At 38.6% G+C, this 27034-nt stretch overlaps 1 protein-coding gene across 2 annotated transcripts in view; it reads right to left on the reverse strand.

Moving 5' to 3' along the window:
- Positions 1-7062: 7062 nt before the first annotated feature.
- Positions 7063-27034, reverse strand: part of DIRAS2 (DIRAS family GTPase 2) — a 28342-nt gene continuing 8370 nt past the window's right edge. The window contains exons 2-3 of one of the 2 annotated variants that reach the window (XM_036854128.1): positions 15074-15132; positions 7063-9783 (exon numbers count right to left, since the gene is read on the reverse strand). In XM_036854128.1, coding sequence (XP_036710023.1) covers positions 9148-9747 — 600 coding nt within the window. In that variant the 5' untranslated portion in view covers positions 9748-9783; positions 15074-15132 and the 3' untranslated portion in view covers positions 7063-9147. The remainder of the gene's footprint in view (positions 9784-15073; positions 15133-27034) is intronic. The other variant, XM_036854127.1, reaches the window with a different exon arrangement.

The raw sequence follows: 27034 nt of genomic DNA on the forward strand, positions 1-27034 counted from the left end.
CCCAATTCTTTGAAGACAGCTTACGGAAAAGCAAAAAAGTGTAAAATCAACAATACTCAATTTACTACTTGAGTCTTTAGAAAAACAAAAGCATAATTCTGAAATATCTCAAATCCACTCAGACATATTCCTATTTACCACCAGACATTTGCAGATATTACAAAAATCAGGATATTGGATGTACAATTGATCTGTACTTAACAAAAAGAAGAAAAAGTTTAAATAATAATTACCCTAGACTTCTATAATAATCAAATACACCCCAAAATCCTAAGAGAAAACTTGCTTTCTTTCTGTCTTCTGAAGTTGTAAATTTTACCATGTCTATGTAAACATCCTGGAAGGTAATTAAAAATCTGCCCAGACTGAAGAAAAAAAGTGGGGTGGCGGGGGGAGTTGCCTTTTTAAAATACATACTGTTGGGAAGACTGTCTTGCCCAAAATCTAGTTCTCCGCCTTCTTAAGATTTCTTGTCAAAGACAAATACAAATCTTAAAAGTCTTCCCATAAAGAGTACAAAGCTTTAGCCATCTGCACTTATAAACTTAACTTATTCCAAAAGTTATTTATAAACTAGTGAGTTTTATATTGTTATATGTAATTCATGACTGAAATTTTAAAATGAAAACTATAAGATCTCTGTTTGTGTCTGTCTGTATGTATGTCTATGTATGTGTATTATAGATACGGTAATTTTCTACCTTCAGGTACAATTGCCAAATTTAATTTGAGCTCTATTTAATTAGCTTAAAATTAAGCACTTATCAATGAAGTATATTTAAATCTCATAAATATAATAGAAACTAACCCATATGTTTTTCAAATTTATGTGACCTAGGATAATTTTTGGTAAATAAAATCTAGTTTAAGTTTGTTGGTTTAATTAATACAGGCATGTCTTTAGAGTTATCAACATTAAATATAATACTTTTTTTCTACTTAGGTGTACTAAAACTCAAATAAGTTTATCTTATCTCTGTTACAAAATTTGTCATCAAGAAAAATAAGGTGATGGTTAATAGTTTGAATGTCTTGTTAAATCTTCAATCTTCAGGAGTTATCTAAGTATGATTATTTTTAAAAAATGAATTAAATAGATGTAAATGAGATAAGAATGTTTAGGTGAACTTTTTAAGTTACGTCGATTGTTTTACGATATATCCATTTAGTTTCCCAAACCTCTTTAACTTCCACCCTTAGAATTTTGCTAATTGAAATGATGGGGATTTATTAAATGTCTGATAATTTCCAGATAAGATAAAATACTGAGACATTAATTGCTGAACAAGTCTATCTACTTTTGACTTCTTATTACAGAGTCTAAAGATATTTGAGTCTATTCATAAACATGACATATGCCACATTGAAAACTTGTGCTGTGAGGAAATGTATGTTTCTAGAAATTATGAAATGTATTCATAAATTTGCCAGTCTAAAGACTGCTGGTGTAATAGTTCACAATTGCTTACTTCATAGTTTTCACTAGAAATTAAAGTTTCTAAGGGTTAAGAATTCTAATTAATATATTTGATTAAAGCTACTGGAAACAACTTTATATGCAAGGAAAGTAGGATGTGTTTTTGGTTAGAAAAGGTATGAGATATGAAGATACATTTTTGTTGAGGGAAAATAAAATAATTTTTTCCTAAAATAAAGCTGAATGGAAAAAAAAACAACAAGGGATGAACTAAAATGGACATAGAAAGTTGTAGAAGGTTTATGAAAAAGGAATCTAAGAAAGAAAGTTTATGTGTGATCAATGAATTTGTTATAAAGTTTTTAAAAATAAGCTTTAATGTCAATAATGTACTTAGGTAAAACTAAACCTTAATTTTCCTTCATCTGCTAAAAGAAAAAGGTTTATTGGACTATTGGTCTGCTCTTGTGAAAGGTTTTGTTTTGTTTTGTTTTTTATCTTTAATGTAATCTGCCTAGAAAAACAAAGATTCTATGTTTTGCCTTTATCAGCTTTTTGATTATTTTTAAAAAATTGAATCTTTTCTATATTAAAATGCTAAAGCTTTGTACAACTATTTAACTTTCTGTATTTGCCTGTGAAGTCTTTAATTGTTGTCATGGTTAAATGAATAAGTATTGTTTCACAATAAATTATGATCCTATTTGACCAAGTGTTTTAAAATCTCTGATATTTTTGACAAATTTTCCCCAAAACCAAATTCTAAATGAAGTCTTTTTGACCAAAAACTAACTTTGAGAGTTTCTAGAGGGCCCCTGGAGCATCTCAAAGGATATATTCTCTCTCCTTACAAAAAGAGAGAGATTAAACTAATTAGGTGTATTTGATATGTTAAATTACATGGGAAACATTATCAAATAAGTGATAATGAAACTTCTGAGGTTATATTGTATGGGTAAATGTTATTAATGTAAGTGTTCTAGAAAATATATAAAAGTCTTAAAAATCTGATATGTCCTAGTATAATGTTATTGTCTGTAATTCTAATTACTATTTTAAAATGTGTGTCACAAAAATAACCAAATTTCCTTGTCAATTACATTAATGAATTCTCATTTGATACTTAATCATGATCATTTTTAAGTCTTTTTGCTTTTTCAAATATGTTTCATCTTCAGAGAAATTCATGGAAAGGACTCAACATATTCTAAAATGCTGTCTCTGATAACTTTCAGATCGTACCACTAAACTAGGCAAGAAGTTACAAAACACAAATAGAGAAACAGATGGCTTCATAAAACTGCTAACTAAAGATCAAGATCAACAAGAATTAATTACATGGGACTGAATGAATAGGATGATTATAACTTTTACGACTTTTTTGTTTGAAACATTGTTAATTTTTGTTAATGTTTTGTTTTCCAGATATAAGGAAAACTTTCCTCTTAAACTATGACTTACAGAAGTTTGGTAAATTATTCCTTTGAAGCAGAATTGAAACATTTATCTTTTTCTCCCTACCTGATTCCTCCAGAATTTGAAAATTCAATGAGTATTCTTTATGGCAACATAGTTTTTTGCATAAGTTCACTAAGAATCTGTTCTCTTTGTAACAGGACACAATTGGAAGCACTGGCTATATTACCAAGGCTTTGACTGGAATGTCAGCCTTTGAGAGAGGCATGCATAAACTCAGATATGACTAAACAGGTTTAAGGAACTAAGGTTGACTTAGTGGAGCCAATAAAGTCCCTTGAAAAAAGTCTGGTACCTTGCTTACAGGGTTCCCGATAGCCTAACCAGGTAAAAAAGTTACTTCTTGGCAAGTGCAGGAACCTCTGAACATGTTGTAGACCTCAAAATCAAAGGAATTAACCCAAACCTTTAGATATTGCAGGGGAAATCTGATGACAAACAAGTCCTTAGCTTTGCATCCTAGTCTTGAGAAGCATTTAAAAGTTCAACCTGGGATTCCTTATGAAAAATTCCAGCAAAGCAGAATAAAAGAGTCTATGTGGTCAATCACTATTCTTGCTGCACTTATGTAAATAGCCAGGCCAAGTGTAATGAAGCTAGACTCATTTTTCAAATAAGTTAATCTTAATTTGTTTCTCTTTGGTAAAAATGAGGGCGATGTTGAGAGAGAAAAATTATGTCTCAGTAATATTCTTTTGTGGATATTAGATTCTGTTGCTGGAGAAGGGGGTGCAGGAGAATGGTCATGTCCCATCTCTCCTGCAAGTTGGGAGAGTTCCTGGGGCGGGTTGCCAAATGAGGAAAGAATTTAAGAGCTAGCCATAGTAAAGTGGAAGCGAGTTTACTCAGAGAGATACACATTCTATAGGCAGAAAGTGAATGCAGGCCATCTCAATGAGAGTGACCCTGGGGTGTGGAGGTGGTTAGTTTTTATGGGCTGGGTAATTACATACGCTAATGAGGGGGAGGAACATTTTAACAATTTAGAAGATGAGGTGGGGATTCCCAGCAACTGGGCCACCTTCCAATTTTTGGCCTTTTATGGTCAGCCTCAGAACTGTCATGGCACCTGTGGGTGTATCACTTAGCATGCTAATGTATTACAGTGAGCATATAATGAGGCTCAAGGTCTACTGGAGAGCCAATCTTCTACCTAGTTGGTTCTTGGGCCTAGTTGGTTCTAACTAGTTTTGTACATAGTTAAATTTTGTTTTTCTCCTGTTACTCTCATGTCAATGTAATTATTAGGACTGTTACTGAGTCCAAGTTCCCTCTGCTCGCCACACGAAAGGACAACAAATAGGGAGACGAAGCATTGGGGCAAAGAATAGTGACTTTATTCAGAAAGCCAGCAGACCGAGAAGATGGCGGACTAGGGTCCCCAAAAAAACCATCTTATCGGGGCCTGGATGCCAGTTTTTTATAGAACAGAGACGGGGAGGAGGTGAGGGAGTAAAGTACAAAGGCCATTTATCTTGCAAAATCGGAGGGGATGTGTTAATTTCTTCTTTTCTGCAGCCATTCACAGGTGGGCAGAGTCAGAATGTCTCTCTGTGGGCTGAACAAAGGCCTTTTAGTTTAACAGTCAGGTAGAGGGGCATGGTTCCCTGTGGCAGGCCATTACATATGCTTACAGCTATAGACAGTGATTATAATAACAAAAGCAAAGAAAAGCAAAGGTTAAAGTAAAAGAAACATATCCAACATGGAGTCAGAATTGGCTCTTCCCTGTTATAGGCCAGCCAGAAGAACCTAGAAGGGTAGAGGAAAATTTTTCCTCCGCAACAGTATCAATAAATTTCAAAACTCCACATCATTCCAATGTGCAACAAAACTGGAGTATAAGTAGATTACAACCTTGCTACTCAAACCATGGTCAGTGGGCCAGGAACATCCATAGTACCTAGGAACCTGTTAGAAGTGCAGATTCTTAGGCCCCACCCCCTCCTGCTGACTCAGACTCTGCTGAAGCACAAGGTCTCAAGTGTTTTATTTGCACATTAAAGCTTGATAAGCACTGGATGGGATGCCCTTTAATGGGGTCTAATGGGGCCTGCTGGTTGTTAATTATTTCTGTAAATGGAGAAATCCCTGAATAATGTAGTATTAATGATCTTGGGAGGGGGAGGAGGGGTGGAGTATGCCGAGAGCCAGACTGGAAAAAGCTGTTAAAGAGGCTTAAAGAAACTGAAAGGTTCTGGCTGATTGCTGTATCTGCATAGATTAATTTTCACACTGCCACAGACCTTCGAAACAGAGTCTTACATAGTCCGAGGGGTTTTATTTCCACTGAAGGCTCAAACTGTGACAAGATAGCTCCAACTGCTTTGTGCTTATAGTTAATTTAATTCTCATGGCCACTCATGCTGCGGATGCTAATAATTCCCATTTTGCAGAAGCACAGGGAAGTTAAGAACCTGCCCACGGTCATAGTTGACCGTGGTTTGTTGATAGTTGTTGTCTTTCAAAATCAAAAGTCAGGTTTATTTTATAGCTGGTGTTGAGAAGAAGGAGTAAGGACCAAGGGTGTCAAACAGAAATTGTGCCCAGGAACAGTGCTGGGGCTTTGTACATCAACTCCACTTAATAGCCTGGCTTTTGTGAGGAGGCCAGGAGATTTGGGGGAAACAGGATTAAAGAGGAGTTTTTCTCCACTTCACTACTCCTATTCTAAGCCAGGGAGGGGCCCTGACCCTACTCCTTCCCTCTCACCTCACTCTGCCTGGAGCATAATGTCAGCCCAGTGACAAACAGTGAGGAAATTTCCTTAGAACACCGCAGGGCAGCTGCGGTCGCCAACCCCAGACCTGCAGGGCCTGACAATCTCTTATGTGGTCAACAGGTGCAAGAAAGCAGCTGCAGAAGAACTAGGGCAAGACCATCACAGACCCACTATGCCCTGAAGAGTAAGAAATACCACCACCTTCAAGCCGTGTGTCAGAACCGAAGCTTTATTTTAATATTCTTATTTTCAGAACATCACTGGCAACTAGAAACTTGTATGCAAGAATGATTTTTATAACTGTAAATAAAATAGATAATGGAATTATAACAGTAAATACACCTTAAATATAAATATACACATTGCTATCCCACATGTATAAAAGTCATGCTCCGTAAATGTTCTGTCCACACACTGTCTTTGTGGGGCACTGAATTCCAGGATGGATCTTTGAGGGTTTACATGTGTCCCATTAGTTATGGATATTTCCAGAGAGCTTATGTAGGAGCAACACATTACAAATTTTGAAAAAAAAAAATTAAGTATCACAGAGCACTTTTTTGGGATATTTAATACTTCTGTTCTATAAAGAGAGCATTTCTTAAATATTACAAATGGTGAAACAAATATACTAGCTTACAGATATGTACAATGTACTACTTTATACTTCAAAATGCAGGAAGATAAATTATATATATTTTATATACATATAATTTTAGATCTAATGAACAATTCAATATTGCTCTTGTGTTGGTCTTGCTGTATTGCATGCATGCCCAGGGCACGCCCATGGCTTATCACCAGATGGAAGAGGGATTGGCAGGGACAGAACGGGACCCATGGAGCCCCAAGCTTATTCCCAGAGTGCCATCTTCAAAGCAATATTTTGAGTTTTGTAACTTACTGTGGCAAGGTCAAAATCTTCTGTGTCCATATGCAATGCAGGATGTGTCCTCAAGAACCACAACTACTTATTCGGGGACTGGCCCACATAAATGCTAAAAACATCTGGTTCAGTGGGACTAACTCCTCGAGCCCTGAATGTCCACTGGGGAGCTCCGAAAATATTATTTTGAGATAATCATCTATATCCTCAGTGCAGTTCATAAAAAATGATCTCAGAATAAAGACCCATGATTGAAGCATCAGTGGCCTTCCAATAAACTCACAGGCAAAACACAAAGGAAGAAAATGTGTCCTGAATGAGATCAGATTTTCAATAATTACAAGCTTCTCATATTGATCAAGCTGTAAATACTTAAAAATGTAGACACCGCCTTGAGAGGGCTAAATAAATTTCTAACTTGGATTAGGAAGAATGGGGCACTGACAGGGAGCCCACATACTGGGAGCCCTATGGGCATTACAGCCTGTGGCAGACATCACATTTTACCATTAGTGTAACCCACCCAAGATCTCTAAAGTTCATTTTGGCCATGAAGTCCTGTTTCTTCTTCCACTTAACCCATATCCAGATTACAAATGGATGACATCTCTCTGAGAATGGAAATAGAAAAAAAATGGTAGGGACAAGTTGAAAAGCAAATGTTCTAGAAAACACACCAATGAGATCTCACTGTGAAGGCTGTGGAACAGCCACTTGGAACAGAAGGAGCCCATCAGAAGGTGTGTCCATTGGGACTTGGAGAGGGATTTGGTGGCACCCAGGCCACTTCTCTACCCTCCCTGCCCAAGTTCTGTTCTAGGAGGCCAGAGAGGTGGGCTGACCATGGAGCCAATGGTTCTCAAAGTACCTCCCACACACTAAATACATCACAAGGATGAGTTATTAGCAGAGGAGAGGGGATGAGATGAAGGCAAGAAAATTTAACCAGAAAAAGGTTAAGTTAGGATCTGTTGAGAGCACAGAACTGCACAATAGTTGCTGCAGCAGGAGGCACAGGAAAGACACAACAAGTGCAGGAGAGAAGGGCATGTGCAAACGTCCAAACTTGACCATCCTGCCCCAGCTGGGCGCTGCTGCCCAGCAGCCGAGAAGCTCCCCTTACATGACCCTGAGGACATCACTCTCTCTGCCTGCCAGGCAGGTGACAGGAAGGTGTGCTGAAAGGGAAAATTCCAGAGGAGGCCAGAGTGGGATGCAGGCTGGAACAAACAAGAGAGCTTACAGGCCCTGTCAGTGGGAATTTTCAGGAAGCAGACCCAAAGCAGCCTTGAGGATGGCAGAAGAATAAGCTGAGTGGGCTATGTCCGGCCTGTGACAGAGCCTGCCGGACCCATTTCCACCCAGCATGCTGGAACCAGCAGTGGCCGTAATTTGGTTTGAAGGATTGAGGATGCACACGAGATCATTAGGAGGAAAAAATAATCATTTCCAGAGTGAACCCTGCATTGAACAGCTCTTAGAAGACATTTCTAATGGAACATGCACGATAATCTATTACTTGAATGCATTTCCCAGGAATATACTTGTTATAGATAATCATCAAAAACACAGTGAACAACCTTTGTTTCAACGTATTTCATTAAGATGCAAAGTATGGCACAGACGTGTCCGTGTCTGTTAGAAAATGGATGTGCTTTTGGTCTTCGGATGGCCTTTGCTGGCTGTTACCCAGTTGGACGCAGATCGAGTTATTGAAAAGAAGAAAATCATGTTGGAGGACAAAAATGTCTAAAAAATAGCTACTTTAATTGCTTTTATTTAAAATCTGAGGGCTGGAAGAGTTATACCCCTCATGGGTCAAAGGAAGGAAACTTCACATTTCTCAGACTCTCAAAATATAACACACAGGAGCGTTTATTGCAATGTTTTAGTATTGTCACAATATCCTTACACAAACATTTTAAACGGAAATTGAAGAATTTCCGACAGAGTGGCACACTCTTAGTGAATTCATCATTTTATGTGGAAAGAAATACCCTAAAAGGCTAAAACGATACCTGCTAATAACTAGACTTAGTGAGGTGAGGACCTCCCCTCAGAGTGGCAAGGCTCACAGGTCAGCTGGGAACTGACAGTGAACATCCTCTGGCGGGTAGAGAGGCTGTGTTATTTTTAATTCAGTAAAAGAACCATGGAACCGAACAACTTTGGCTTGGTCTTCTCACCTCCTCCCACCCCTCCCCTCCCCAAGGGTTGTCACTGGCTTCTGAGCAGAGGGGATGCCTGGTCTGGGGGTGGTGCCTGCAGCTCTGGGTTAACATGCTCTCACATGCATGCAGATGGTACTTCCCCCTATCGGCACACAGTGCTTCCGAGGGCACAAGCCCTCACGCCTCCTGATGGCGAACGATGCCTCCATAAACGGCTGGCACCCCACTTGGTTCCCTGCGATGCTGAGCATGTTAGTTTTCATTTTAAGCATTTGTCAGATTCCCTGATTCTGGAGAGGGGGTGCTTATTGGTCGTGGTGTAAAATGCCCTCTGAGGACAACAGCGCACATCTCGGTCAAAATGCAATATTTAACACGTGGGCATCTGACATGCTACCCTGACGACTGTGGGTTTCACGTGGAGGGGGAGGGGAGGAGAGGGAGACACACAATTGCTGCTCCCACGGGAGGGAGTTCACATGATCACGCACTTGCCCTTGAGCTTTTCTTTCCTCTTCTGCTGCTTGCTCTTTTTCCCGTCGATCTGGAGGCTCACGGTCCTGCGCTTCTCCAGGTTGAGCAGCTCCTGGAAGAGCTCCTTCACGTTGTGGTTGAGCTTAGCCGAGGTCTCCATGAAGGCGCACTTCCACTTGCGGGCCAGCGCCTCGGCCTCGCTGCTCTCCACCTCGCGGTTCGGGCTCTCGTCACACTTGTTCCCCACCAGCATGATGGGGATGCTCTCCACATCCCCTTTGATCTCACAGATTTGTTCATAGATGGGTTTGAGCTCCTCCAAGGACTGCCGGCTGGTGATGGAGTAGACCAGAATGAAGGCATGCCCTTTGGAGATGGACAACCGCTGCATGGCAGGGAACTGGTGGCTGCCCGTGGTGTCCGTGATCTGCAGGGTGCAGATGCTCTTGTCACAGCTGATGACCTGCCGGTAGGTGTCTTCCACAGTGGGGATGTAGCTCTCCCGGAATGTACCTTTCACAAACCGCAAGACCAGAGAGCTCTTGCCAACACCACCTGCACCGAACACGGCCACCCGGTAATCATTGCTCTGCTCTGGCATGTTGCTTGAGGGCTCCAACGATCAACTAGGAAGCACCTAGCAAAGGAACCAGATGTTTGAGAGAATTGGTAAAAGAAAAATCTAGGAAAAGGTTGCTTTACCCTCTCTTGATAGCTTAAAACAAAATTGAAATGGTACAGTTTGCTTTCACTTTCCCAACACAAGAAAAATTCAAATTTCATTTTATAATTCTGTAATTCTAAATCCAATAATTATAGCTAATCTCCAGTTTTCAATAGGGCTGTTGATCTACTGAGTGGATAACTTGAGCCAGTCTATTTCTCCTTATTGGACCATGGTTCTGAGCAGCTTTGCTCTCACATCACCCTGTGCCCAGGGAAAAGATGCCAAGTCAGCCCGAGGGAAGCAGAATCCAGGAAAGGTAATGGGGAGATGGAAATTAACCAAGCCCCAACACACACACACACACACACACAATCACAGCAGATCTTTACTATTTAACCTGAAGTACTGTGAATACTCAATACACTGGTCATAATATGTAATTTTTTAAAAGTACAAGGAGGGGGTTAAAGGCGAGGAGAATGCAATTTTTACTCAGTGTTTCTATTAACTCATGAAATCCTCACCAGCCTGCAGAACTGGTGTCATTATCCCTGTTGTGAAATGAGGAAACACAGAAGGAATAGGGGAATGTAATGTCCCCGACTTCACACAGCCAGTGAGAGGTGAGGCAGGGATGTAAACTGTGGGTATCTCTGTCCCACAGGCTGCTGTCCCACAGGTTGCTGGACAGAGAGCTGGCCACAGGGGCCTGGGCACTACTCAGGCCATGGTGTGGACTCTCATTTAGCAGTAGGAGTTGACAGTTAACTAAGAAGCTTGGAGGGTCCTTTTATTAATCAAATTTAAAATGATTATGGGTGCTCTATTTTTAAGAATTATAAGAAGTCAAGTGTTACTAAGATAGTAATATAAACCACTATTAATGGTCATTAAAATGGAGTAGAATGGGGTTTCCCTTCATCACAAACATCACCCCTTTCCTGACATATAGATTATCAAACATCTTTCATCCTATTCCTTCTTTGGTAAGAAAGGGCATATGACATGCAAAAAAGTAGAGAATCAAGAAACAGCCAACATTTTTAAAACAAAGTAGACACGTAATACGGTAATGTGAAGCATGGAACCCATTTTCTCCAGGCAACATTGTGCTGACTTTCACTTTTCTGATCTTAGAGTAACCAAGGGACAGTAATAAAAGGCATTGCTCAAAGTCATTTTCAGACACCAGTAAAAATTAAATATAATTAGCCATGGAAGGAAATGGGTATGTGCAGCTGATGTCTACTGGCAAACAGATCAGATCAAAGCCCAGGACTGTGGCATCTCATCTCCTGATTTCTTTCTGAGTTCACCATGTACATCTGCCTGCAAATCTGCTCAATTAAATACTCAGCTGTTCTTGTGCACACTTTGGAATCCCTAACCTTGCAAAAAACTGAAGAAGCATCTATATGTATATACATACATACATATATATGTATGTATGTATTACTGATTCTCTTTGCTGGACACCTGAAACTAACACGACATTGTAAATTAACTATACTTTGATGTTTTAAATGGTTACATTTTTTTTTAAAATAAGAACAAACTGAACCCAAAGGAAGAAAAATGAAAGATTAGATTACAGTGGAAAGTAATAAAGAATAGAAAACCAACAGAAAAAATTAATAGAACCAAAATCTGGTTTTTTGAAAATATCAACAAAATTAATTTTTGCACTAGACTGAACAAACAAAACAGTGAGACGACTCAAATTATTAAAATCAGGAATGAAAGAGGAAACATTACTGATCTTGCAGAAATAAAGACTATAAGGGCATGACCAACTGTAAGCCAACAAGTTAGATTCTTCAGATGAAACAGATGGAAACTACTCAAGCTGACACAAGAAGAAATCAAAAATCTGAATAGAACTATTAATTGGATAGTTATCAAAAAACTATCTAAAAACAAAATGCCCAGGTCCAGATGGCTTCACTGGTGAATTCCAGCAAACATTTAAAGAAGAATTAATACCAATTCTTTACAGTCTTCCAAAAAACTTAATAGGAGAAAACACTTCTTAATCTTTCTGAATCCAATATTACCCTGATACCAACACCAGACAGAGATGTCATGAGAAAACTAAAGACCTGTTTCTCTTATGAATATAGATATAAAAATCAACAAAATACTAGCAAATTGAATCCATCAATATACAGAAAGATTACACATCATAACCAAGTAGAATTTATGCCAGCAATGCCAGCAATGCAAAGTTGGTTTCATATATATATATATATGTATATATATATATATATATATATATGTATGTATATATATATATATATACACACATATATATATACATGACATGTATATAACATAACACACCATATCAATAAAAGACAAATCCATGATACCTCAGTAGATACAAAAATTTGACAAAATTCAGCACTCCATTATGTTAAAACAAAAACACTTAAACCAACAATAAAAGGGAACTTTCTCAACCAGATAATGGGCATATAATGAAAAATACCAAACTAACACAATACTTAATGGTAAAAGATTGAATGCTTTCTCCCTAGGATCAGGAAAAAGAGTTTCCACTCTTACAGCTTCTATTCAACATTTTACTGGAGGTTTTAACCAGGAGAATTAGCAAGAAAATGAAATAAAAGCCATCCAGATTGGAAAAGAATGAAACAAAACTATATTGCAGGTGGCATGACTTTGTAGATAGAATATCCTAAGGACTCCACTAAAAACTATTAGAACTAATAAAATAGTTCAACAAGTTTTCAGAATACAATACCCATTTAAAAATTAATTGTATTTCTACACACTTGCAATGAACAATCTAAAATTAAGAAACTAATTCCATTTACAATATCATGAAAAAGAATAAGATACTTACGAATAACCCTAACAAAGAAGTACAAAATGTATACTCTGAAAGTTACAAAATATTGTTGAAAGAAATTGAAGACCTACATTAGTGGAAAGACACCCATGTGTATGTATCAGAGGACTTAATTTTGTTAAGATAGCAATAGTCCCTGAATCACCTACACATTCAATGCAATCCCTAAGAAAATCCCAACTGACTACTTTACAGAAATTGACAAGCTGATCCCAATATTCACAGGAAAATTCAAGAGACCCAGAATAGTCAAACCAATGTTGGCTGAAAAAAAAAAGAACAAAGTTGGAGGACACATACTTCATGATTTCAAACTCACTACAAAGCTACAATAATCAAGACAGTGTGATATTGGCACAGGAGAGACAAATATATGAAATAAACTCTGACTTTTACAGTCAACTTATTTTTGACAAGGATGTCAAGAAAATTCAATAGAGAAAGAATAGTCTTTTCAACAAATGATGCTGGACAACTGATATTCACATACAAAGGAATGAAATTGGATCCCTCCCTTATACCATATACAAAAATTAACTCAAAGTGGATCAAAGACCTAAATGTAAGACCAAAAACTATAAAACTCTTAAAAGAAAATATAGGCATAAATTTGTGATCTTTGATTTGGCAATGGTTTCTTAAATGTGATATCAAAAGCATGAACAAGATTAAAAATAGGTAAATTTGATTTCAAGAAAGTAATAGGCAACCCAGAGAAAGGGAGAAAATTTCTACAAATCATATATCTGACAAGTGATTAATTCCAGAACATATAATAAACTCCTGCCATTCAATAACAGCAAGGAAAACCCAAAAAACTAAAAATGAACAAAGCACTTGAATAGACATTTCTCTAAAGAAGCTATACCAATGGACAATAAGCACTTGAAAAGATACTCAACATTACTATTACTAATTATTAGGGAAATGCAAATCAAACCACAATGAAATACCACTTCACAGCCACTTGGCAGACTTTAACAAAATCACAAATTAAAAAAAAAAAACCAGAAAATAACAAATGTTGGCAATGTTGTAGAGAAATTGGAACCCCTGTGCATTGCTGGTTTCAATGTAAAGTGGTATAGCTGCTTTGGAAAACATTCTATCACTTCCTCAAAAGCTTAAACAGAATTACCATAAGACCCAGTGTTTTCCATAATTCTATACCCATGGGAAATGAAAACAGAGCCACACAAAAAATTGTATGTGAATATTCATAGCCACATTATTCATAATAGCCAAAAAGTGGAAAAAACCCAAATGTTAACCAACTAATGAAGGGATAAGTAAAATGTGGTAGATCCATACAATGAAATATTATTCAAGAATAAATAGGTATGAAGTACTGATAAGTGCTATAGCATGGATGAGCCTTGAAAATATGATGCTAAATGAAAGAAGCCAGTAACGAAAGACCACACATATTGTATGATTCCATTCATATGAAACATGCAGAATTGCAGGTTTATAGACAGAGAAAGGATATTTGTGATTGCCTAGGGATGGGGTGACGTGGACATTGGGGAGAAATGGGAAGTGAGTGGACAGAGTTTCCTTTTGAGTGATGAAACGTTCTAAAACTGACTGTGGTAATGACTGCACAACCCTGTGAATATACTAAAAACTACTAAAGCGTATACTTTAATTGGGTGAATTATATCTCAATAAAGCTGTAGTTTTAAAAAAGACATTGTATAGGGCAGCATTCCACTGTATGTGATGACATTGTCTACTGATTCTGAAACTGATTCGGTGGGAGAAATAACGTGCTAAACGTTAACAGGCTCGGCTTTATTCCTAATAGCCAGATGACGGAAACAACACACATCTTCACAGTAGAAATGATAAGCAAAGAATGGAATATTCATACTATAAAAAGCAATACACTGAATTAATTTATTCATACCATAAGAAAAAGCAACGCAAAGAACAATACAAAGAATAATACATGCAACAACCTGGTTGAATCTGACAGTGGAGATGTGCTAGGCAGCCTGCTGGGTGCTAGAAATGTGCATATTTTCACATGGGTGGTGGTTACAAAGGTGTTAACACTACACTGTTATAAGGTGGTTATACAGATTATTCTGAATGATTTTGTTCTTTTAAAGTTATCATGGAAATAAAATCACAAATTTTTTTAAAAATTTAAAAACTGGGAAATCTAATAGGATTCATTCTCAGACCCCAGTTAAAGTAATACTATTGTTAGAGTTCAAGTATGATAGACCTAGAAAGTAAGGCTTTGATTTTGGAGAGTAGGAAGTTGTTCAAAGATAGGGATACTGAATAATATTTCCCAAACTGAGAAGGAACTTCGAGACTGAAAAATGAAGCAGGCAACCCCATAAAGTAGAATTATGAAGTTTACTGAAGTGAACTTACATACGGGTTGGATCAGGCAGACAGCAATCCAGAAGCATTCACAGCGGCACTCCACCCTGCTGAAAGGGGTACAGGGGAATTTAAAGGGGCCAAAGTGAAATATAGAATCTGACTACCAAGTGAGAAGCACGTCTGTACCTGTCAGGAACCGGGATTTTTTCCTCCCCAGAGGGGGTCTCATGAACATCTGTGGCAGCAAAGGCACTCTTCCAGTTTTCATATCAGATGAAGGCAAGGGTAGAAGTTGATAAGAAATTTATCTGGCTTGGACATATTCTTTGTGAGTTAGGCAAAAGCTCAGTCATGCAGAGAAGAGAAGGGGTAGGATTGCAGAACTACGATGGAGCTGACAAAATGGAGTCAGTGTGGCTCAGTCGCTCAGAAGTAAAGGAAGACTGGCAAAGTTTCAGTTAAGTGGTGTTGGGGAGTACAAGACATTCTGCAATGGGTATGAGAGTGACGAGATGAGATGGCTTCAAAGACAAGAAGTGTAGATTTCTCTTTAAGGAAATTTGGAGATTAGGGAAAGGAGAAGAGACAATTGGCAAAGGTTAAGATAAGGGTTAGACGGGTGGGAAAGAGTATCTGTATGGGTCTGCTGATGGATATCTGATGGAGCAAATCTGGAAGAAAGCAGGAGCCACTGGGATTCAGGATGCACACACAGCACGTTGGTCCTCAGGGAGAGAAGGAAGGGTAGGCGACGGCAGAGGAAGCCCCGATTAAACCTTCCCAGACCAACCCTGCTGTTCAGCTTAAAAACTTTAAAAGCAAATAAATTTGTTTAAAAATGATATAATGCATGTACTTGGTTAAAAAAAGAATAAACAAAATTGTAAAATACTCTTCTAGCCACATCCAGACCCCCCTCCTTCGGCAGCCCTAGTCTCTCTTTCCAGAAATAACCACTGTTAAAAAGAATGGAAACTCAGTTGTTTCCTGGTGTTCACGGTTAAATTTTAAATAATGCATTCATTGCTTGAATAATAGATCTTAATGTCTTGATTTACTGACTTTGGAACATCTCTCTCTATGAAATTAGCACTATTACCTTCCTCCATTGCCTAATTTTGTTAGGTATACTGTGTTTTTAAAGTACATGTCAGTATTTATGTTTTCCAGATATAATATTTGCAATTTGTTTCAAAATTTAAATTGTCTTCTGTGGTTCTTCTGCAGGTTGTTTCTAAACCCTATCAATAAACAGCATTAAAAGGACTTTGTAAAGATTTTTCATTGCAGAAGTAGACAGGACTGGACCCACTGAGAGGGAAACGTCATTTTCATTAAACTTTGCTGATTGCATAATTTTCTGTGTCAGCAACACTGGGGTCTTACTTTTTCTAGCTTTTTTGTTTGTTTTTGCTTAAGTAATACAACTTTTGTATTTCAATTTATCACCTTCCTTGGACTCATTTTACGCTTTGGTATAAACATTACTGATAAATTCTTTTAGATGATGTTAAAATTTCTGAGCTCATGCCCTCACTTGATTGATAGAATTCTGCAGCCAAACTAAGTTCATATTCTTTTTTCTTCAGATTTTAAAAATTATTTAATATTATCATCCATGGTTACTGACATGAAATCCAAAGCTAGTAGGATACTCTTTCCTTTGTAGCAAAGTTGTATTTTTCCCTTCTCTTTGTCAGGGTTAGGATATTCTCTTTATTCTGGGAGTCATGACATTTCACTAGGCTATATCTAGAACTGCTTTTTAACTACGGTGGTTTTTTGGGGGGGGGCAGGGGGGTGAAGTAGATGGTTAAAAACCTAACCCTTTCTGCAGCTTGGGAAATTTTTCTTTTTCTTTTTAAAATTACATCATCCCAATCCCTATATCTTTTTCCTCTTTCTGAAACTTGTATTACAGGATGGACCAAGTATACCTGTTCTTGATTTCTCAAAATCTTTTCCTTATGTTGTCAATAAACTTTCTTGTACTCTGATTTTTTTCTTTTTCAGAGAAGCACTTTGTTATCTCAGGAAAGGTGATATGATGCAGAATTTCAATAAGAATGCTAATTGAGATTTATTGCTGCTGTTCTTATCTGAGATACTTCTGGTTCCATTTCTTCATTGTGTTCCTTCTCTTTCATATGGTTGGCTTCACCATATGTCTGTTGGTCTCTTGTAGCCCACTGATTTAAAGAAGTATCATATTGGCTGGGAAGGGCAGCTAGAGTGCATTCTCTTGATGCGCAGATCTGTTCACCAACAGCCTGGCCCCTATATAGGAAGGCTGTCTGGAATGACTTTACATACACCCTTCTACTTTCCTTTTCTTGAACTTGTTTGGACTAAACTGTCTCTACAGTCCCTTACGCTTCTAAAAAGCGTATACATAAACAGACAAATGAGGGAAAGTATCAAGGAAAGGCAGTAAACTATCCATCCCAAGGTATCATAAAATATAAAAATGTGTGTCTTATAATAAAGATTCAAAATGAGACATTTTAAATACTGAAAATCAGGTTAGAGGTGCAATATTTTGATTGATAAGAAGTATATATTTGGTCATGCAGATGACCAAAATGTATTTCTCATATATATTTGGTCTTTGTCTATGGTTCCTGGCTCACAGCTCCCAAAACTCTTGGAATTTCATGAGTGGTAAGAGCAGTGGGAGCATCTTTTGTTATAATATTTGGCCTCTGGTCCTTAGCTCCTAAAAACACTTCAGAACCATAAAGGTGTAATATGAGTGTCTTGTTATTCATAACAAGCCCCTTTCCATCACCTGGGTTGAGGTTAATAAGGTGACTTTGGGAAAATACTTAAAGACTAGGGTTTGGTTGCCAGGATAACTAACCAACTTTCAGCCCCACCTCCCCCCTCCCGGGAGGAGAAGGGGAGGAGAGAGCCTGGAGCTTGAATCAGTAGCCAATGGCCAATGATTTAATCAATCATACCTGTGTAATGAAGCCTCCACAAAAACTCAAAAGGACAGGATTAGGGGAGCTTCCGGGTTGGTGAACACATGGAGCCATGGGGAGAATGGTGCACCTAGAGAGGGCATGGAAGCTCCGTGCCCTTTCCCCATACCTTCCCTATACATCTCTTTCATCTGGCTGTTCCTGAGTTGTATCCTTTTATCATAAACCAGTAATCTAGTCAGTAAAATGTTTTCCTGAGTTCTGTGAGCCACTCTAGGAGACTAATCAAACCTAAGGAGGGGCTAGCAGGAACCTCTGATTTACAGCTAGTTGGTAACAACCTGGACTTGGCGATTGGCATCTGAAGCAGGGAGCAGTCTTGTAGGTGAGCCCTCAAACTTTGGAGGCTGATGCTATCTCTGGGTGATAGTGTCAGAATTGAGTCAAATGGAAGGACATCCAGCTGGTGTCTGGAGAATCGTTGGATGTGTGGGGAAACCTCCTCCACATTGTAATTGGGTGCAGAATTATCAGAGGCTTATCCTAGGCCCACCTAGGATCATAGGGAAAATGGACTTTGATTTCCTGAGTCACAAAAGTTGCCTATTCAAGTATCCTTTGGAAGACACATTAAATTCATGTGCATGAGATTAAAAATAAAAAAAGAAGAAGAAAGAAGCAGCAGGTAAAACCTTCTCAGAAGGTTTACCTTCTCAGGTAAAACCACCATCTTTATCTGCATTTTACCCTGAATTAAGCCTGCTGCAAAAAACAAATAATTGAAACAACAAGGTGCTACTGTATAGCACAGGGTCTTATATCCAATCTCCTGGGATAAATCATAACGGAAAATAATAGTAAAAAAAAGAATATATGTGTATAACTGAGTCACTTTGTTGTACAGCAGAGATTGGCACAACATTGTAAATCAACTCTATACTTCAATAAAAAAAAAATCAATGACAAATGCAGGAAAAAAAAAAACAGTTGAAACCAGAGAAAAATCATAGATTACAAGAATTCAGCTGTCAGCCTTTGGAAAAGCTGGACAATTTAGTATACTATCCTGCCAAAAAGTCCCATCAGCAGTCTGAGATCAAGGGCACCTGCATTTCCTGAAGTTTATATAGGCTATAACTGCTCAATTTTTGCCTTGATTTTCCACAATGCTTTCTCCTCAAGTAGATTTGTCTTCATTACAACATTTAAACTTTATTACCTTTAAGCAAATTCCATATTTAAAGTTGGTACTTGAGCGCCTATATTTAAAACTACTACTAATAAAAGGCAAATGGGTCATTTAAGTAAAAATATGGACTATTGCTGATACAACATAAATAAGCATAACTTAAAAAGAAATTAACAATTTTTAACAGAACATACATTCTCTAGGTAAGAGAGTGTACTTTGACATATTTTTAGAATCTTAATTTAATTAAGGATCCATTTCATGTACCTTCTTAGCTGAACATAAAAAATTAGAGATTTATTAGTGGGAAATGCCTGCCTGATCATAAAGAAGAGTTAAATATCCATGGCTCATCCTTCTCCAAAGAAGCAGAATCCTTTTTTCAGGAATCTTGTTTCATAGTGTTATGGAGACACCCACCCTAGCAATATTAGTGCAGGTGCTATTAAAGCAGGTGACACATCTGCACCCAGATAATGGAGCCCCCGTCCCATACAGGGGGGGAATCCTTAGGCACTCATCACAAGACTAGTAATATCTGCAACAATGAAATAGAGAAGTTGTAACATTTCTTGGAATGGAAGGGGTAGAATAAATTATTCTTTAAGAGTTTCATTACTGAGAGGCAAATAAGCCCACAGTTTAGGCACAGAAATACAGTTCACTGATGTTTGTCTAAAACAATTCCATTTGGGGAAAATATGACAGCCAAGAAGCCCAAACAGCCAAATAAAATGCACTTAGTGACATTTTTCAGACTGCCAAGAGCCTGACTATGTTTGGGCCATTTTCTGCTTTATTTCTTTTCTATGTGGGTAAGAGAAGTAAAAAGGTAAACTATGTGGATTAAAAAGAGTATTGTCCTAGTCAAAGGATCAGTTACCAAGTTTGCCCAATGCAGCATGATAACCATGCGGGGAAATCAACGCCAAAAGATGAAGACAACTGGAGGATGGAAACTCTGCCAGCAAGGAGAAGAAAGTGTTCACAGCCAGGGGTGATGGCTTAAGGTGCGGCTGTGTGCAGCCTGGGGCCCTTCCTTCACTGTCAATCTATTGGAACATGATTCTATGTACGTGTACTTGGTTAGGTAGATTTCTAGTTTTAGCCAAATGAAAGTTTACAAAATTGGCAAGTGGATAAAAAAGATTCCTTCACACAATCATGAACTAGTTTGCTACTCATGCTTTTGGCGTTGGAATATCTAAGAATCCATTGTCATCATGAAGATGTACCTCTACATTTTCTTCTAAGAGTTTTATGGTTTTAGTTTGTATATTTAGGCCATTGATCCATTTTGAGTTAATTTTTGAATATGGTGTGAGGGGATCCAACTTCATTCATTTACCTGTGGACATCCAGTGTCCCAGCACTATTTGTTAAAGAGACAATTCTTTCTCTATTGGATGGTCTTGATCCCCTTATCAAAACTCAATTAACTGTAAATGTAAATTAGGCTTATTTCTGGACTCTTAAATTTATTCCATTGGTCTATATGTCTCTTCCTATGCCAGTACCACACAATTTTGTCTACAGTATCTTTATAATAAGTTTTGAAATCTGTAAGTATGAAGCCTGAGCTTTGTTCTTTGTCAATATTGTTTTGGCTATTTGGCGCCCCTTGCGATTTGTTATGAATAGATAAATTGGACTTGATAAAATTAGAAACTTTTGTGCAACAAAGGACAGTGTCAGGAAAGTTAAAAGAGAACCTACACAATGGGAGAAAGTGTATCATATACTTGATAAGAATCTCATATCCAGAATATACAGAGAACACTTACAACTGAATAGTAAAAAGAAAAACCAATTAAAAAATGGATAAAGAACTTGAATAGATATCCTCCAAAGAAAATATACAAATGGCCAATAAGCACATGAAAAGATGCTTAGCATCACTAGTTATCAGGGAAAAGCAGATCAAAACCACAATTAGATATCACCTCACACCCACCAGAATGGCTACTACCAAAAATCAAAACAAAAAACGAACAGAAAATAACAATGTTAGGGAAGATGTGGAGAAATTAGAATCCTTGTGCAATTTGACTAGGAATCTAAACCAGAGCATACACTGTGGGAAAACTTTAACAAAGAATTACCATAGGATCCAGCAATCCTCTTGTGGGTATATACTCAACATAGTTAAAACAGATATATAATTGCTGTATAGATATACAACTGAAACAAGTGAAGAGATATTTATATACCCATGCTCCTAGCAGCATTATTCACAACAGCCAAAGCAACCTAAACGTCCATCAACAGATGAGTAAACAAAATATAGTATATACACACAAATGAATATTATTCAGCCTAAAAGGGAAGAAAATTCTGGCACATGCTACGACATGGATGAACCATGAGAACATTATGCTAAGTGAAATAAGCCAGTCACAGAAGAACAAATAACATATGATTCCACTTCCATGAAATACCCCTAGAGTAGTCAAGTTCATAGAGACTGAAAGTAGAATGGTGGTTTACCAGGGGCTGGGGGGAGGGGAGAATGGGGATTAATTGTTTAATGGGTGCAGAGTTTCAGTTTTGCAAGATGAAAAGTTCTGGAGATGGATGGTGGTACGACAATGTGAATGTACTTAATGCCCCTGAATCGTATAATTGAAATGGTAAATTTTATGTTATGTATATTTTACTACATTAAAAATACATGACTGTAAGTAAAATATTTTTAGCAAAAACAAAACTATGAATTAAAAACCACGCTCTTAGCAGCACTGGCAGAGCAGACAGCCCTTCTCCTGTGTCATCCACATTACACAGTAATAGCAATAAGGATCTAATCCAATCCGACCAGGCTAAAAAAGTCAGATTTCTTGAGAAGACCAATTAAATTTTACACCTACTTCCAGGCCCTAATTTTATACTGTATCAATGGTACTGTGACACATCACTCTTAGCCACTGCGTTTAAAACTAAGCCCACAGGACTGAATTGTCCAGTATTGTAGCCACTTGAAACTCAGCTAGACTGAATTGAGATGCCCACACTGGATTTTGAACACTTAGTATAAAAAAGAATGTTAAATATCTCATTCATAAGTTTGATATTGATTACAAGTTAAAATGATATTTCATATACATTGGGTAAAATAAAACATATGATTTAAATTAACTTCAGTTGTGTATTTTTTTAAATGTGATTACTACAAAATACACAATTACATATGTGGCTCACATTGTTTATCTATTGGGTTGCACCACTGTAGAACAAATCTCTATACTTTTTTAGCAAAGTTTAACACATTATACTTAATCCAGTATGTTACAAAATTTAACTAAACTTGATTTTTTCAAATGCTTAGAATCTTCTTCTTATTAACATTGAAAGGCAAAATGCCACAAGTCATTGGAAAAATAGTTATTTTTCTGCCATAATAAAATATATAAAATAATACACCAAAATGCATGATGACAAACTAAAATGCATGCCTTTCTCAGAGTCCTGTATGAAGATAATTAGAAAACAATGCTGAAGGTGTAAAGAGCCAATATTAGAAGTTTCACAGGGGAGATATTTACTAAACAGAGCAAAGCAGAAATATTTCAAACACACTTCAGCACATCTATTATTTGTTGGAATGATTCTCTTTCAATAATAAGATACTTATTCTTCTCTCGGTATTTATTTATTTGTTTTTTCTCTCTTGGTATTTATTTATTTGTGTTTTCTCTCTCCCTCTCCCTCCAATATCAGTGCCATTAAGGCAGGGACCCCATGGAATTCACCCACCAGCCCATTATTTTATCCAACCCAATGCCGGACACATCAGAAACACTTTAGCGCATGTTGATTATCTGCTGTTGAAATACATTTTTGTGAGCTGACCAAGGAAAATTGTACCAGAAAAGATCAATGAACTCTTTAAAGTAACAAAATCAAGTTTTGAAAAATCTGCGTAAGAGTAACCGCTCATAGGTTGGCAATGTCAAGTGAAATAAAAAATTACATGAGGATCTGTGGTGACATTATATAGACAGAACCAGAGGTGAATGAATTTATTGCACTGTTCATCAGTCAGTTCTTGCAGCAAAGAAGCTGAAGCCAAAAGTAGGCAGGAGCTTCTGGATATCATGCATTTGGATATTTTATTTTATTTTATTTTTTATTTATTTTTTTTAAATTATTTATTTATTTATTTATTTATTTATTTATTTATTTATTTTTATTTTTGGCTGTGTTGGGTTTTCGTTTCTGTGCGAGGGCTTTCTCTAGTTGCGGCAAGCGGGGGCCACTCTTCATTGCGGTGCGCAGGCCTCTCACTATCGCGGCCTCTCTTGTTGCGGAGCACAGGCTCCAGACGCGCAGGCTCAGTAATTGTGGCTCACGGGCCTAGTTGCTCCGTGGCAATGTGGGATCTTCCCAGACCAGGGCTCGAACCCGTGTCCCCTGCATTGGCAGGCAGACTCTCAACCACTGCGCCACCAGGGAAGCCCTGGATATTTTATTTTTTAATATATAGAAATAAGACCTTTACAACGTAGTAGATTCCTTATAATACTTTATAAGAAGATAAGGAACCACCATGAAAATATTTTCTACTATATGATGGTTCACTAGTCCTCTTGCTGCAAAGAAAATATAAGTGTTGCAGAACTAAAAGGCAAGTCATGTGGTTTTCTATTATACAAAAAGCAATTGTTCTACATTCATAACCATTTTCTGGGTGGCAGGTGGCTGTTAGCAGTATGCCACACAGCAGGTATTTTCCAAAAATAAGCACCCCTCTCCATCCCTGTAATAGAAAGATGACATTTTAAAACATGAGGGAGGGATCAGTACCTGCTTTGGAAAAACAACTGTCCTATGGAGAGAGCATTTTGAAAGTAGATGTAACGGTGGAGGCATTTTTATACATGATTTTACCAAAAGCAATGCAAATGTTTCCCTTAAAAGCTCTCTTATCTGCACAATTAAAAACTTGAAAATCATTATTTTATCATCTTAAATCTTTCAGATGAAGGGTTTCCATGGGTGTGAGTGCATTTGATCAAAACACATCAATGCAGTATCTTTCAGTTACATTTTGAGGAGGCACAGTGGACATCAGAGGTGGCCAGAAGCCAGAGAAGGCCTCCCTGGCCAGCTGCTATTGGAGCAAAGATTTGACAGCAGTGATGGTGTGAATTCTGAATACATGGGAGAGGAACTTCCCTGGCAGAAAGAACAGCAGGTATAAGCAAAGATGCTAGCATGACATGTTCTAGGAACAGGGAGGATTCTAGAATGGAGGGAGGGAGGAAGGTAGATGAGGCCAGCAAGGTAATGGCAGGGGATGGGGGGTGGTGTAGAGGCAGCTTTTACTGTGGGAAGGACAGGAGGCCATGGAGGGTTTTGAGCAGAGAAGTGATAGGTCTGACTCACGCTGTGCCAAGACCTCCTTGAGGACTCTGAGGGGCAGGAGACAGTCAGGAGGTCCAGCTGGGGCAAGGGTGGTGGCAGGGGAGGTGGGTCAGTGTCATCACTCCTAATTAACAAGCCAGTAAGAAGACCACCTCACTCCTCCATCCTTGCTACCTCCCCCCACCCCCCGCTATGATCACCCTCTCATCAGTGTCATTGGGTTTCACATCTTTAGATGTCATCCACATGCCAACAATGTCCAACTAACTGCATACCCACAGGCCAGGCTTCTTTCTTAAACTGCAGAGTCATAAGTCTCTCTCCCTCCTGAACATCTCTACTCTGATGCCTTGGGGACATCCCAAATATAATATGTGCAAAACTGAAACCCCTATATCACCCTAAACTGCTTACAATTTTCTTCATCTCAATCAGTACCCACATTCTCTCTCCAGCTGTCCAGGCCAAAACCCTTGGAGCCCTCCTGAACCCCTCTTGTTCTCTTGTACGTCATGTCCATCCCATCAGCAAAGTGTGTCAGCATTATCTTCAAAACATGCCCAGACTTAGCCACAAATCATCTTCCCCACTGCCCTCACGCTCTCGAAGCAACCGTCACCTCTTACTTGGATCACTGCCACAGCCTCCTAAGTGGTCACTGCTTCAGGCCTTGAGCCACTCCAATCAGCTCCCCACCCAGACACCAGATTACATCGTTCCTGTGCTTAAAACCCACTGGCTGCCCTGTCTCCCTGAGAGTAACAGGTGAAGGGCTCTGCCCCCACACGTACTCTCACTTCCTACTATTTTGCCCCCCCAGCTCACTTCATTCCAGCCACATTTGTCTCCTTGTTGCTACTTGGACATGCCTGCCATGCTCCTGCCTCACGGCCTTTGCACTGGCTGTTCCCTCTACCTGGAGCACTCTTCCCCCATCACCTCCCGCACACCTATGTTCACATGTCACTTTCTCAGTGAGAATTTCCCTGACCACCTCATCTGAATTTACAGTTCTAGCCTCAACCCTGGCAGTCTTTAGCCTCTTCCTGCTTTATTTTTTTCCATAGCACATATCCCTTTCTGACACGCTTTGCAATTTGCCTTTTTAAAACTATGTTTATTTCCACTACATTATACGCTCCATGAGGGGTTTTATCTGTTTCATTCACTGCTGTCTCCCTAGTGCTTGAACACTGCCTGTCCCATAAAAAGTGCACAATAAGAATCCGTTCAGTGTCTGAATGAATCTGCACTTTACTTCTAATGAACAAACTGGGAAGGCCAGGCCAACCAACGCGCCTCAGGCGAGAACAACGTGAGCAGAGACCTTGGGCTTCATCTCTACCTGGCATGAACCTGCGGTAGTTACCCCTGCTTTGGTGGTGGGCTGGACGGAATCTCAGACGTGGCTTCCAGGCTACAATGACAGAGGACTAGTGTGGACCATACCACTAAGTCAATGGCAGGGCAGTTCTGCCACTGGAGAGGTCTCGTCCACGGCCCTCTGCTACAGGAGTGTATTAACAAAGCCAGGCCAAGACCATGTGAGGGCCCTGTGGAGACAGAGCCCTCCAAACACTCGAAGGAGGGTGGCATGAACATCACTGTCAGCAAGAGGAAAGTGATATGAGGTGAGGCTAGTAGAAGGGAGGCATGGCCAAGATCATATGGGCTTTCAGAGGGCAACCCACAGCCGTTGAAGGGGTCTGGCTTTACCGTATAAAGAGGACAAGAAGTCTATTATAATAAATTGGGCCCATTGGGATTGACATACACACACTACTATACATTAAATAGATAATTAATAAGAACCTGCTGTATAGTACAGGGAACTCTACTCAGTACTCTGTAATGGCCTATATGGGAAAAGAATCTAAAAAAAAAAAAAAAGAGTGGATATATATATCTGTATAACTGATTCACTTTGCTGTACATCTGAAACTAACACAACATTGTAAATCAACTATACTCCAATAAATTTTTTTTTAAAGTGGATGAATAAAATAAAATAAAATAAAAAGGGCCCAAAACAGACAGTTTAAACTAGAGTGATAGCAGGAAAGACAGAAAACAGTTAAAGTGACATCAACAGCAATGAGTGATGGCTGGTGGAGGAAAGAGTTAAGACGTGGAGTAAGAGAGAATAAGGTGTCAAGGAAAACTCCTAAGGTTTCCAATTGGTGGAACTGGAGAGATGGGATAAGATCAAAGGCCAGGATTTAGGGGAAGATCATGAGCTTGATTTTCAGCAGACAGAGCACCAAGTGCCTTTGGGACAGTCGAGGGCTCATATCAAGTGGGCAAGTGGAAATGCATTCAGGGCAGCTCTAGCATCGGGGGCTGGAATGCACAGGTGGGAGTCATCTGTGCTGAGGTAGGGATTGAAGCCAAGTCTATAGATCAGATGGCTTGTAAGAACAGAGAAAAAAACAACAGGACTTAGAGACAGCCTCAGGAGACTCCAAACTGTACTGTTTGAAAAGGCAGTAGATCTGCAAAGAATTAAGAGAAGGAGTGAACAAATAGTAGAAA

This window comes from Balaenoptera musculus, chromosome 6 (assembly GCF_009873245.2).
Source record: "Balaenoptera musculus isolate JJ_BM4_2016_0621 chromosome 6, mBalMus1.pri.v3, whole genome shotgun sequence".
NCBI lineage: Eukaryota > Metazoa > Chordata > Mammalia > Artiodactyla > Balaenopteridae > Balaenoptera > Balaenoptera musculus.